Source organism: Carlito syrichta, unplaced genomic scaffold (genome assembly GCF_000164805.1).
Source record: "Carlito syrichta isolate Samal-C Ts95f unplaced genomic scaffold, Tarsius_syrichta-2.0.1 Scaffold301612, whole genome shotgun sequence".
In the NCBI taxonomy this organism is placed as follows: domain Eukaryota; kingdom Metazoa; phylum Chordata; class Mammalia; order Primates; family Tarsiidae; genus Carlito; species Carlito syrichta.
In genome coordinates this window covers 39,791-53,582 of record NW_007245708.1, presented here as the reverse complement: position 1 = coordinate 53,582, position 13,792 = coordinate 39,791, and the positions used below count along the sequence as shown (strand labels likewise).

Sequence of the window (13,792 nt, the reverse complement as noted above, 5' to 3'; positions counted from 1 at the left end):
TGCCTGTAGTTCCAGCTACTTGGAAGCCTGAGGCTTTAGGATCATGGGAGCCCAGCAGGCAAGGTTGTGGTGGCCGGGAACGTGCCACTGTACTCCAGTCTGGGCGACAAAGTGAGACTTCAACTCAAAAAAAGAAAAGAAGCCGGGCTCAGGGGCTCAGCCTGTAATCCCGCACCTTGGGAGGCTGAGGTGAGTTGATTGCCTGAGCCTGAGGGTTCGAGACCCGCCTGGAAAACTTGGTGAGACCTCATCTCTACAATAAATCAAAAAAATTAGCCAGGCGTGGTAGCGCCTGCCTGTAGCTCCAGCTACTTGGAAGGATCACCGGACCCCAGCAGGTCGAGGCTGCGGTGGCCGGGAACGGCCACTGCACTCCTGTCTGGGCAACAGAGTAAGAATCCAACTCAAAAATTAAAATTTAAAAAAGAAAAGAAAAGAAAAGAAACTGACAGCATGTTAAAATCTTTTCAACATGATTTTAGGAAGACACATAAAACTACCACTACTCCCAATTTCTTTTTTTTTTTAGATGGGAAAATATAGTTTATTTAGAAAGTAAGTTAGAGAGAAGAAAGAGGAGATTCACCTTCCCTCGTAGGGGAGGGGGCCAAAGCCTGGAAGCATGTGGCCATAGCTCAAAGAGCCACGTGTACGCACCAAAGTTTAACAAAGCACTGGCCTACTCTCAATTTCTAAATGTAAAAGAGATCTATCTCTTAAAAAAAAGTTTACAGCATACTTAGAGGCCATCAGAAAAAGGCCCAGTGCCACATTTGTTCTAATTCACTAACTTATTGCTTCTCTTTTTGATGGATCTGTCTAAGGATGATTTTTGCCCTGATTCCACTGGGAAACCAAACTGAAATGGAATCCAAGACGGCTGAGGCTGCAGCCGCATTCACTTAGGCCTTCTCCTAAATAAAGGGCCAAATCCTATCATCATCCCTTTCTGGATCCCAAAAAACAAGGGCATATGAAAGTAACATTTTATAAAGAAAGGATTCTCTCCAGTGCCTGGGGGCAAGAGGAGAGAACTGTTCTCATTTGCTGCCCCAGAGCCCTCAAGCAGCTGAAAGATGACAAGAAAAAGAAGCTGCAGCCCAGGAAGAGTGTTAGCCATACACAGTACTCACTCGCTCACAAATAAGCAACTTGACACCTTTAAAATACTGTAATGCTTATGACCAGAAAAATAAACTAATATTCACTCATTCTGTCTAGATCAGGCAAAAGCTTTAGAAAAAAATCCACTCTCCCCAAATGAATCACAACATTAAAAGCGATGTTCATTTCAACAAAGCTGAATCACTGCTCTAGTGTCATTTATTAAGAAAAGGCCTGGAGGCTGGGCTCGGTGGCTCAGCCTGTCATCTAGTACCTTGGGATGCCAAGGTGAGTGGACTGCCTGAGCCCGTGGGTCAAGACCAGTCCGGGCAATTTGGCAAGACTTGGTCTCTACCATAAATAAAAAAAAAAAAAAAATTAGCTGGGCATGGTAGCACGTGTCTGTAATCCCAGCTACTTGGAAGGCTGAGGCAGAAGGATCACCTGAGCCCAGCAGGTCGAGGCTGCGGTGGCCATGAGTGTGCCACTGCCTTCTACCCTGGACGACAGAGTGAGATTCCAATTTTAAAAAAAAAGAAAGAAAGAAAGAAACGAAAAGAAAAAGAAAAGTCCTGGAGTCCAGTAATCACACTGGTACTGCCATCACCATGATCCCCAAACACAGAAGATGACAAACATGTTTGACCCAGGGCAGATTTAGAATGTTTCCAAACTTAAAGTTTTCTCATATATTCACCCCCTCAAAATAGGTACAATTTTAAGTGAAACAAACAAACAAAAATCAATTAACAGGAAATATGATAAACAGAAGAACATGATAAACAATAGGACAAGGATTTAATCTACAGTAAAAGTTTTTACAAAGGGGAAGAAAAAGACAGAGAGGAACAGGGATCTATAAATTAAAAGAGATTAGCAAAGCAATCACAAAGTGTACACCTTCTTTGAACTCGAAACCATCAAACTTAAAAAACAATTAAAACAATGGGGAGAAATGTTTCAATATGTTAGTAACATTAAAGCTATATATTTAAAAAGAAAAAGAATTCCTTTCTTTAGAACATACTGAAATATTCACAGGTGAAATGCTACAAAAATTGGGATTAGTTTCAAAACAATTCTAGAGTCTGAATTTTAAGAGTAGGAAATAGAGAAAACAATACTGGATACAAACTGAGTCAAGGCCAAAGAAGGGCCACTCTATTATTCTACTTTTGTATATGTTAAAAATGGTCTACATTTCAACAAAAATTTCTCATTATAAACTGAACTTGAAGATATCCTATGAGGAAAAAATGTGCTCTGTAGAAAAAAGTTGGCAAAAACAAAATATTATTCAAAGCTACAGTCATCCCCTAGTATCTGTGAAAAATTGGTTCCAGGACCACTCCAAAATCAGATACCAAAATCCATGGATGCTCAAGTCCCTGATATAAAACTGGGTAGTAATTGCATACAACCTACACACATCCTCCCGTATAGTTTAAGTCATCTCCAGACTATCTATAATACCTAATACAATGTAAATAGTCATTCTACTACATTGTTATTTGTATTATTTTTATTGTCACATTGTTGCTTTTTTTAATTGTTTTGATCCATGGTAGGTGGCATCCACCCAGGCAGAACCCATAAATACAAAGGGCCTACCATACTTGACTCTGTGTAATGGAATCATGGGACTACTTGTCTACATTTTAAAAAATTCTGTAGAAAGCATATGTAACATATAGCAGAAATCATTTTTTGAGATCTGAACAGCTAACGAATTTCAATGTCTCTACTTCTTAAAACAATGCAAATAAAACTGATGCGCATCTAAGAATCCAATTTGAGAAGTAACAAAATATTTAAATATATGAAAACTAAACAGTAAGGTCAAAAAATAAGCATCCGTGAAATTTAGCAATATTTATATAAATTAATACAGATATACTATAACCTTAGTGGTATTTTATAAACATATCTCTCACATCTCTAAATTCAAGTGTTCTCTAGAAGGAACTACACATTCCAGAAATTTCTTTCACTAGGACTGAACTATAGCAAAAAATGAACATGAATTAGGGATGGAAAATCTTTATTTCAACTGTTTAATCAAAATATAATAGCTTTATTATAATTATTTTATAATTGCATATGTTGCTCTTACAACTTTATGCAGTATATGTAAAAACTGCAAAGATTAAAAACAATATTTCTCAATATATTTGCATTCAATTATAAATGGTTAAATTAGCTACTAAGCATGAAAATACAAAAAGATTAAAATACATGTGAGCATACACTTTGAATGTGGGGTACAGACTGCACATTCATGGTGGAATTAAAGGACATTATTTAAAATATAGGCCATATCAACCAATTCCTGGTCAAAACCTCAAGTGCTCATGCCATAAGAGATAAGATAGACAAGTGGGACCTCATCAAACTGACAAGCTTCTGCAAAGCCAAATAAACCATTGAGAGAGAGGGGATACAGCCAACAGACTGGGAAAAAATGTTTGCCAACTGTATATCTGACAAAGGCCTAACAACTAGGCTCTACAGGGAATTCAAACGTGCAGAAAAGGGAAAAAAAAAAAAAAAAAGCCCCATTACAAAGTGGGCAAAAGGTATGACTAGACACTTCTCAAAAGAAGACATATGAGCAGCCAACAGAAATATGAAAAACTGCTCAGTCTCAATAATCATCAAAGAAATGCAAATTAAAACCACACTGAGATACCCCCTAACTCCAATCAGAATGGCCGTCATCAATAACTTAAAAAACAACAGATGCTGGAGAGGATGTGGGGAAAAGGGAATACTTCTACCCTGCTGGTAGGAGTGTAAGCTAGTACCTCTGTGAAAAACAGAGGTTGGTGATTCCTAAAAGATCTAAAAATCAAACTCCCATACAACCCCGCAATCCTCCTACTGGGAATATATCTGGAGAAACTCAAATCACTTTATGAAAAAGATATCTGCACACACATGTTTACTGCAGCATTATTCACAATAGCAGAAACATGGAACCAATTGTGCTGCACATCAAAAGAGGACTAAATTTTAAAAATTGTGGTACATATACATAACAGAATATCACACAGCCATAAAGAATGACAAAATTATGAATTTCACAGCAACTTGGATGAACTTAGAGGCTATAATACTCAGTACTCTATCACAGAAACAAAGAACTGAGTATCACATGTTCTCACTCATGAGCAGACCTTGAACAACTATCATAATACTATAAGTAAGGAATTGGCAGTAGTAGGAAACTACCAGGGGAGCGGGGGGCACACCTTCTCAACAAAGGTACCTGCATAATGAACATTTGTATACCCAACCCTGAATTTACCCCACATATTCAAAATTTAATAAGAAAAACAAAATAAAATAAAATAAAATATATGCCATATGGAACAGGTAAAAAGTTAGAAATCTGAAAAAGAAAAAGTGGGGCAGAGCACAGTAATTTTTTTGTTACAAGCTTTGTGTTATTACTGTTATTAAACCATGTACCTGGCCTACTTGGATAAACATTCAATTTTAAAAGCACACCAATGGAAAGTGTCTCACCAATAGTCATAGCTCTCATCCCAGTTGTCAAAATGTACCAGGAAACGGTTGTCCACCATATCTGTTACTGTAGCAACACAGATGAATGCAGGATTCTTTTTGTCTACAGCCTCAAGCTTCATACCAACCCGAAAGCCTGATGGGATCACTGTCTATGGAAACATACAGATTTAATTAGCGATAAGCTCACACTTAATGACAGCAAGACCTGCACACTCCCTGCACCTCTTGCTTGAAAGCCAGGCCCATCACTGCGTTCATGTCATTTAAAAAATCATGTGTCAGTTTCACAGCAGGGTTGCTTTCCAGCATGGGGTAATTTAAAAAATGCCTGTTGCTATACCCAATTAGCTATCTAGGCCTCAAAACTAAAATATCCACAAACTCAGAGTTCAAAATAATTAAGTTTAACATGTGTTTTGGTATCTTACTTAGAAAACTGTACTAATTAGACAAGCTGTATTCACCATATAGCTCACGTTTTGTCCTTCTCTTTCGTGATTATTTCAAACAAAATACGTACTTAATCAAGTTAAAAATGTGCATGAGTCAAGTACAAATTCACTCCGACTTCTAAAAAGTTCTTTCAAAAGAATCCTCTACCGAAAGCAGGTCATCTTCATGTACGAAAGTCTGCGCATTATTACAACTTCTACTTAACATTACAGATACTTTTCATTCTCAGCAGCAACAAAAGGAACTGGCTGTCAATGTATAAAGCCATTCAAAATGGTTGGTAATTTAGAAATCCACAGATTATCAGCCATCTGGGACAAAGACCAAAAGCAATCAAAGTTCAATAAGAGTTCATGCTTGAGGTACAGGAATATGTAACAACTTTTACAATCTTTCGTGAGGACAAATATCCCTATCTTTAATATAAATCTCTCTCTCTCTCTCTCTTTATCTTAAACTAGTATACCTGGATATCAATTTTGCATTTGAGTACTCTGATATCAGATGCATACATTTTTATAATTATTATATTTTCTTGTTGTGCTGACACTTTTATCATTGTATACTGACCTTTGTCTCTAAAGAAAGTTTTCGACTTAAGATAAAATTTGTCTAATAAAAAAAATTCTTCTGCCGGGCTCGGTGGCTCAGCCTGTAATCCCGCGCTTTGGGAGGCTGAGGTGAGTGGACTGCCTGAGCCCGTGGGTTCGAGACCCGCCTGGGCAGCAAGACCTCATCTCTACAATAAATCAAAAAATCATCCAGGCGTGGTAGCGCATGTCTGTAATTCCGGCTACTCGGAAGGCTGAGGCGGAAGGATCACCGGAGCCCGCCCAGCAGGTCGAGGCTGCAGTGGCCGGGAGCAGCCACTGCACTCCAGTCTGGGCGACAGAGTGAGACTCCAACTCAAAAAAAAAAAAATTCTTCTGTTCAGACTCAAGTATACAGACATTCTAATTACTTTAAGCAAAATAGGTATTACCTCTCATTTTACTATCATTATACAACAATCACTGCAAAAAATGTAGACAGCCATATATCTGAAATTGTTAGAACAAGCCATGTCTGAATTGAAGGAACAGGCACTAATTCTACACAGAAATCAAGTTCTGAAATGTATCAGAGTTCCACCTAAATATCTGAGTAATCTGAAGTAGAGAAATTTAGAAATATAAAAATTAGTTGCCTCTTAGATACCAAATACACAGCCTAAGATTAAGTTGTATGCTAGCAACACAGAGAATTTAAAGGAATAGTTCAAAGCAGTAAATCAAATCCCTACCCTAGCTGCAGTCCTCATCAGAGAACCAGACAGGGATTAGGAAACTTGGGACAGAAACAGCAGGCTGCTGAGTTTTCTAACTAACCTTCCTCCTCAGGGTAGGTTTTGACAGAGAATACCTGACAAGACAGTATTAACATCTCAGCGATTAAGCTAGCCTCTCAATTAAGGCATTTTAAAAGTAATAACCTGGTTCATTATCTCTATTAGTTACACACACATACACACACACACACACACACACACACACACTCTCACACTTCTTCAGTTCTCTAACTCCACCTAATTTTTGTTTGATTTAATCAGAGAACATTTCGGCCATTAGATTGATGCTCTCAGACCAACTAGTTAATATTGTTTTCCCAACTGAAGGGTTTCTGAAGTGGGTGAGAAGGTTTTTTCTCATTCCTGACATTTATTTCCCTTTGGAAGGAACTGCTGTTAATGAAACACTTCTGCCTCTCTCCATCCTCCCACTCACTGCTACCTGTCCGATGACTTTGGGAAGGAGGAACTAGTATCACTAGAGGAAGTTGGGCTGCAGGGTGTAGAGTTTCTACTCTGTTCCTCGAGAGTCCAGTGTTCCCTGGGCTTAGGAGGTGAGGCAGGAAGAGGTAGTAAATCTCTTTATTTCTAGGGCTTGTAATCAAAAGGCATATAGTCCACAGATACAGGTCACGCCTGCTCTCCAACCTTGCTCTTGTGAGGTATACAGATGATATTTTGGGTCTCTACCTGCTTGCCCTCTTTCTTTCCAATTAGATCAGAATTTGGGGGAAAGAAAAATGTCATGTATCTGGTCCATCAACAGAGGGGCATGTGCTATGGAGTGGGTACAGGTCAAGAAGTAGAAAATACACACGTCCAGACTTTGCTTCTGTAAATAGAAGCCATAAGCTGAAGGGGAGGCAACTGACAGTTTCAAACGATGTCCTGCATGGAAACCAAAACAGGGCTACATTCATCTGGCTACGTGAATCCCATGGAAACAGCATCCTACGTAAGTGATGGTAACAACAAAACATCTCAGCCAGTTTAATTTTTTATGCATTTTAATTGTAAACTACACCTGGATTTTGTACTATATTGTCTACTACCATTCAATAAAAGGGAAACCATAATAAGGCTATAAAATAGATCTTTATTCATGAAGATTTTAAGCTAATTTTGAAGCTTAATTAAGATAAGAGTACTCTATCCAGGCAATAAAACGTATGATAGGTCCTTGTTATCCCTTATAATGTATCCTAGGAGACACTCAAAAATCATTTCCCTTTGAAAGGAAAAGTGGATGTACTTACTATATTCTGATTCTCAAATAATGACTTGGGAGCTGCTTGAGCTTTACACGTCTTCAGATAAGTCTGCCAATTAAATTCTTCTTCTTTATACCCTAGAGTAAGCACACGTGAACAGACTTAGCAGGACATCACAACATTTACACTTAGCGTCCTAGTCCCACTTCACCAGTAACTCCAACATGCCAAAGTCAAGCAGTCAAATGGTTTTTTTTAAACAAACATAAATCACAATTCAAAACTACAGATGTTTAGACGTAGGCTATGTCTATCTTCAATAAATTGTATCATTTGTTCAATTCTGAATGAATGGTACTAGATAAAAGGGAGGCCAGGTGCGGTGGCTCAAGCCTATAATTCCAGCACTTTGGGAGGCTGAAGCGAGAGGACTGCCTAAGTCCGCGGGTCCAAGACCAGCCTGGGCAACATGGTGAGACCTTGTCTCTACAATAAATCAAAAAAATTAGCTGGGCGTGGTAGCGTGTGCTGGTAGTTATGACTACTTGGAAGGCTGAGGCGGGAGGATCGCCTGAGCCCAGCAGGTCAAGGCTGCGGTGGCCATGAGCATGTCGCTGCACTCTCGCCTGGGTGACAGAGTGAGACTCTGACTCAAAAAAAAAACAAAAAGAAAAAGAGTAAGGAAGCAGCCGGGCTTGGTGGCTCAGGCTGTAATCCCAGCACTTTGGGAGGCTGAGGTGAGTGGAATGCCTGAGCCTGCGGGTTTGAAACCCGCCTGGGCAACTTGGCGAGACCTCATCTCTACAATAAATTAAAAATCAGCCGGGCGTGGTAGCATGTGCCTGTAGTTCCAGCTACCTAGAAGGCTGAGACGGAAGGATCGCCGGAGCCCAGCAGGTCAAGGCTGCCATGGCCGGGAGCGACCGCTGGGTGACAGAGTGAGACTCCAACTCAAAAAAAAAAAGAGTAAAGAAGCAAGTACATCTTACACCCATAGGCCCTTTTTATGACGAGGCTGTTTCTATCAGTATTTAGGTAGAATTCCTCAGCAGTACAGACCAGTGAACTGGAGGAGTCAAGTTCTTTATTTTCCCCTCACGTACTCTAGTTTGGGAAACTAACTTAGAGTAACAAATGGAAAGCTGGAAAAAAAAATAGAAAACTGGTAAAAATCTTTTGGCCCATTACCACAAGAAGGACAACAATTCAAGGTCTGAAGCAAGGATGTTGGCCAATGCCAATAAGGAACATGTCCTTGCTGTAATTTTCACAATTTCATTAAAGTCAGCATTTCCTTTAAAAAAACAGAATTAATCATTTTATTTTATCTGCTAATATGCTCGCTCTTTTATTTTCATTAGAGTCCAGAAGGCAGCATGAAAAGAACAGCTGATAATTTGCCAAATATAAGAGGGCAATTCATAAAAAAGATTTCCTTTTTCACCCTCAGGCTTTCTGTGTGATTTTGTTTAATCCTTCAGTTATCTGAAAATACCATTCAGCCATTAATTTTTCACCTAAAACCAAGGGATGGCTAGTCCATTAAAAAAAACAACAGCCTGAGATATGCCAAAAATATCAAATCAGTAATCTGTATTTTTGACATCAAGTAAACAGTAATAAATGTAATGGTCGAAAAAGGAAGGAGATAAAATCTTATTAAACACATTTGGGGATACACATTGGGAATACACATTGGGGATACACTGAAAAAGATGGCATCTGCTACTATTGAACCTGTATGTAAACATGAAATTGGCACACTCGCTAGCAGGTTGTGGTATAAAGAACTCAATCATAAGAAAAGTAACTGCTGTGAGTTCAATTCCCATTTGAGCTAATTTTGAGTGTCATATTCCTCCTTCCAATGTTCTAAATATTAAGAACTGCAAGTTCATGTATAAATTCTCAGAATTTTCCATATACCAAAATGTTCATAAATGTAGCTGTGTCAATTAGTTAAAACTAACTTTCCAAATCAATTTTTTCAAGGATATAAATATTTAATAATACAAATCTGTAGGTAAAAGTCATCTGTAGTCACAGTTAAGTATCAAGCAAATTTATTTATTTATTTATTATTTTTTGAGTTTGGAGTCTCACTCTGTCGCCCACCTCAGCCTACCAAGTAGCTGGAACTACAGGTGCATACTACTGCGCCCGGCTAATTTTTATTTTTAATTTATTGTAGAGATGAGGTCTCGTCATGTTGCTCAGGCTGGTCTCGAACCCCTAAGCTCAGGTAATCCTCTCGCCTCAGTCTCCCAAAGTGCTGGGATTACAGGCTTGAGCCACCGTATCCAGCTGCAAATTTACTTTATATGAAAATAAGTACATGGGCATAATTTATTCTCTTAAGTTGGATTCTTCTCTTATTTCTTTCACTTTAATAAATATATTTTTCATCAGGAACAACAGTCTTAATTCTTTAAAATTCCAGACTAGCATGTAGGAAAATGATTTTCTACTGAATTTACAAGACTAAATAAATCATGCCGATACCTTTTGGAGGGTGGAGTTTATGGCCAGTTTTCTCACACCACCCAACTGGGTGAATGTCCAGAGCGTCTGCATTTACCCAGAAGTCGTAGCAATCAGAATAGCCATCAAAGTGAAGCTTTATCCGGTATCCACAAACCTGAAACAGGTAAAGCAGGTTGAGTAATTTAAAAATACACATACGTGTGTGTATATTCAAAAATAAGCATGGACATCAGGTACAATATCACCTATGTTAACGAAACCAGCCACATTAACAGCCACGAAAACACCCCAGCATATGACAGAAGCGAAAGCCAAAGGCCACCATATTGGAAAGAACAGAGCTGCAGTGTTCTGGCAGTATCCCCAGCACACGGGTACAGGTGCCTCCACCCCACGCCAAGAAGGAGCTCCCAGGCTGCCTCTCTCCCCAGTCTCACGCTCAGCTGCCTCTGGCCGAGGCCTCAGAGCTCAGCACTTGAGCCACATGTATCCTCTGTCCCCTCAGGGGCATTCTGCCTAGAGTTTCTGCCCCTTGACTCACTCCATGTGTTCTCCCCACATCTCTCCTCCAGCTCACGCCCTCTGGAAGGCTGTGCTCTGGTAAACAACCTCATCTTCATGAGAACAACCACAGCGTCTGCTCCTGTTGCTCCTTCCCTGCTTCATGTGCCCACCCTCCCGGTCTCTGCCGCAGGCCCCACTATCCTGGCTCCCTTCTCTGTCTTTCGTCATTCCTTCTCAGAATTCTTCCCTAGCTCCTTCCGGAGTCCACCACTTAGAGGCTGGTATTCTTCAGCGCTGGCAACTCACGCCGAGTCTTCTCCCTGAGCAACTTGATCCACTTCAAAGAAATAAACACCAACGATCAGGCCAGGCATGGTGGCCCACGCCTGTCATGCCAGCACTGTGGGAGGCCAAGGTGTGAGGACTGCTTGAGCCCAGGAGTTTGAGACCAGCCTAGGCAACACAGGGAGACCTTGTCTCTACAAAAAATAAAAAAAAATTAGCCCAGCATGGTGGTACAGGCCTATAGTCCCAGCTACTCAGAAGGCTGAGACAGAAGGATCACCGGAGCCCAGGAGGTTGAGGATGCAATGAGCTATGATTGCATCACTACACTCCTGCCTGGGCCACAGAGCGAGACTCTGACTGAAAATAAACAAACAAACAACAACTATTTAGTAAGAAACTGACTTTGCTTTCTTTCCAACTCAAAAGGGTCTAACAACTGCAGAGATCAAGAGGCAGAAAACATACCCTATCTGAGCAACTCAGAGAGTGACAGGATTCCCACACTCTATATACAATCTGCAGAAATATTCCACATCAGTTTTCTGATGTGAGTAAAAGAATCTAACCATTTCCTTTCACTACATATTACACTATGACAAGCTGCAAGTTACTTTAGCATTCTAGGCCTCTGTTTTCTCATCTGAAAAATGGGGGAAATGGACTCTACCTCAAAAGACTGTCTTGAGAACTAACAGGAGTTGGTAACTGGAAACTGTTCCACTAGCACCTGGTATCTAACTAACCGCATGCTATCATTTCCTGTGATGTCACCACCCAGCCATCAGGATACTAAGTTCTGTAGGAGTTCAGCTTCTTAAAATTCACTAAGTTGACGGGGAACAGTGGGACAAGCCTGTCATTCCAGCACTTTGGGAGGCTGAGGTGAGAGAACTGCCTGAGCCCAGGACTTCGAGACCAGCCTGGGCAACGTGGTGAGACCTCGTCTCTATAATAAATCAAAAAATAAGTCGGGCATGGTGGCATGCGGCTATAATTCCAGATCCTTGGAAGGCTGAAGCGGAAGGATCGCCTGAGCCCAGCAGGTCAAGGCTGCAGTGGCCATGAGTGTGCCCCTGCACTCCAGCCTGGGCAACAGAGTAAGACTCTAACTCAAAAAAAAAAAAAAAAATCACTAAGTCACTGAAAGAATACTATGATACCAAGAACTAGTACACAAGATCATCTGATTCTTTCGAGGAGAATTTTTATGACATATATACTCTTGACTCAAGAAAGAAAGTAAGGACGAGGCTAGCACAGGAGGAAAACAAATTTTAAAGGAAGTGTTCTCACAGTATACTAAACTGAGACATATATAATTGACTTGGTTTTTGATCCTGAAAAATTTCACCGAGTAACCTCAGCACGCTAAAAAACACAAACATCTGTTGGTCTGTCCCCTTTATGCTAAGGAGCACAGCATGGCAAAGGCTATGGAGTCAGGCCTGGGTTCAAATCCTGGTTCTACCATTTTGAAGCTATGTGGCCTTGCATGTGCCACTCAACTCTCTGAGCCACCAGTCCCTACTCTGCAGGACAGGGATGGAGAAGACAAGAACTGCACAGGATTCTTGTAAGGATTCGAAGTGATAATGCACACAAAACACTGAGCACTGTGCCTGGCAGGACGTAAGCATTCAACCAATGACAGCTTTTCCTCAGCATTAGAACTTCATAATCACCTTTTAAAAATAAAGATGAGGTGACACTTACCTCGGCCACAGTGAGGACGCAGTACACGGACTGATGCTCGGGGTCCACGCCTTCTAGCTTCATACCAACTTTGAATCCATTTTTGTTATATGGAAAGGACTGACACTGAAATGCAAAATGACAGAAGCTTTAGAATCTTACCCTGGAGGTCTAGTTAAACATGAGAGTAGTTACCATTCTCAAAATACAGACCATGTAACCAAATACATAAACAACTCCTAAAAATCCAGAAGAAAAGGATCAATAAATAATTCAGTGGCTAAGTGAACAAAGGCTGTAAACAGGTAACTGGGAATGAACTTTAATTTTTTCTTTTTTTTTTTTTGGAGTCGGAGTCTCACTCTGTTGCCCAGGCTAGAGTGCTGTGGCACACTCACTGAGGCAATCCTTCCACCTCAGCCTTCCAAGTAGCTGGAACTACAGGTGCGCGCTACCACACCCGGCTCATTTTTTTGACTTACTGTAGAGACAAGGTCTCACCAAGTTGCCCAAGCTGGTCTTGAACCCCTGAGCTCAGGCAATCCTCTCGCCTCAGCATCCCAAAGTGCTGGGATTGTAGGTTTGAGCCACCACGCCTGGCAGGAACTTTAATGTTTAACAGTCTTTGTCTTTCACATATTTGTAAAGATGCTCAACCTCACACATAAGAGTCACACAACATAAGATTACACGAAGATATATTTCACCGATCGGGTCGGAAGAGATCAAAAAGTGTGAAAACACTGTGCCGGTAAGGCTGTAGGAAAACAGAAGTAGGCATACATCTCCAGAAGGAAAGAAAACTGGTACAACCACTAACAATGCCCTAATATCTATAAAAACAAACACTCTCCTCGACTCAGCAACTGTAATTTTAGGAAATTTTCCAACATGCGTGCAAACTGACAGGTGAAAAGTAATTCACTTAAGCAAACAGCGAAAGATTTGACTATAAACGCATGTCAATCAACAAAGAGTGACTTTAATTGCTATGGAACAGACATAAGATGGCATACTACACATTGGTATAAAAGAAAGGTGAAAGGATTCATGAATTACGATCGAATCATCTCCACATTGTCAAGTTAACTGAAAAAGCAATGTCCAAAAGCAAAAGCAAAAAGTATGTGACATACATTGTCTTGGTTTAAGACAGGGAGAGGAGGATCTGTGTGTGTGTGTGTGTATGCTTGTGTGT

At 40.3% G+C, this 13,792-nt stretch overlaps 1 protein-coding gene across 1 annotated transcript in view; it reads right to left on the bottom strand.

The window, feature by feature from the left end:
• The window catches only part of LOC103257188 (lethal(3)malignant brain tumor-like protein 3), a gene marked incomplete at both ends in the record, with an annotated part of 64,126 nt that overhangs the window by 40,504 nt on the left and 9,830 nt on the right, over window positions 1-13,792 (bottom strand). The window contains 4 exons of the mRNA XM_008054915.2: window positions 4,633-4,784; window positions 7,672-7,763; window positions 10,129-10,264; window positions 12,616-12,720. Coding sequence (XP_008053106.2) covers window positions 4,633-4,784; window positions 7,672-7,763; window positions 10,129-10,264; window positions 12,616-12,720 — 485 coding nt within the window. The remainder of the gene's footprint in view (window positions 1-4,632; window positions 4,785-7,671; window positions 7,764-10,128; window positions 10,265-12,615; window positions 12,721-13,792) is intronic.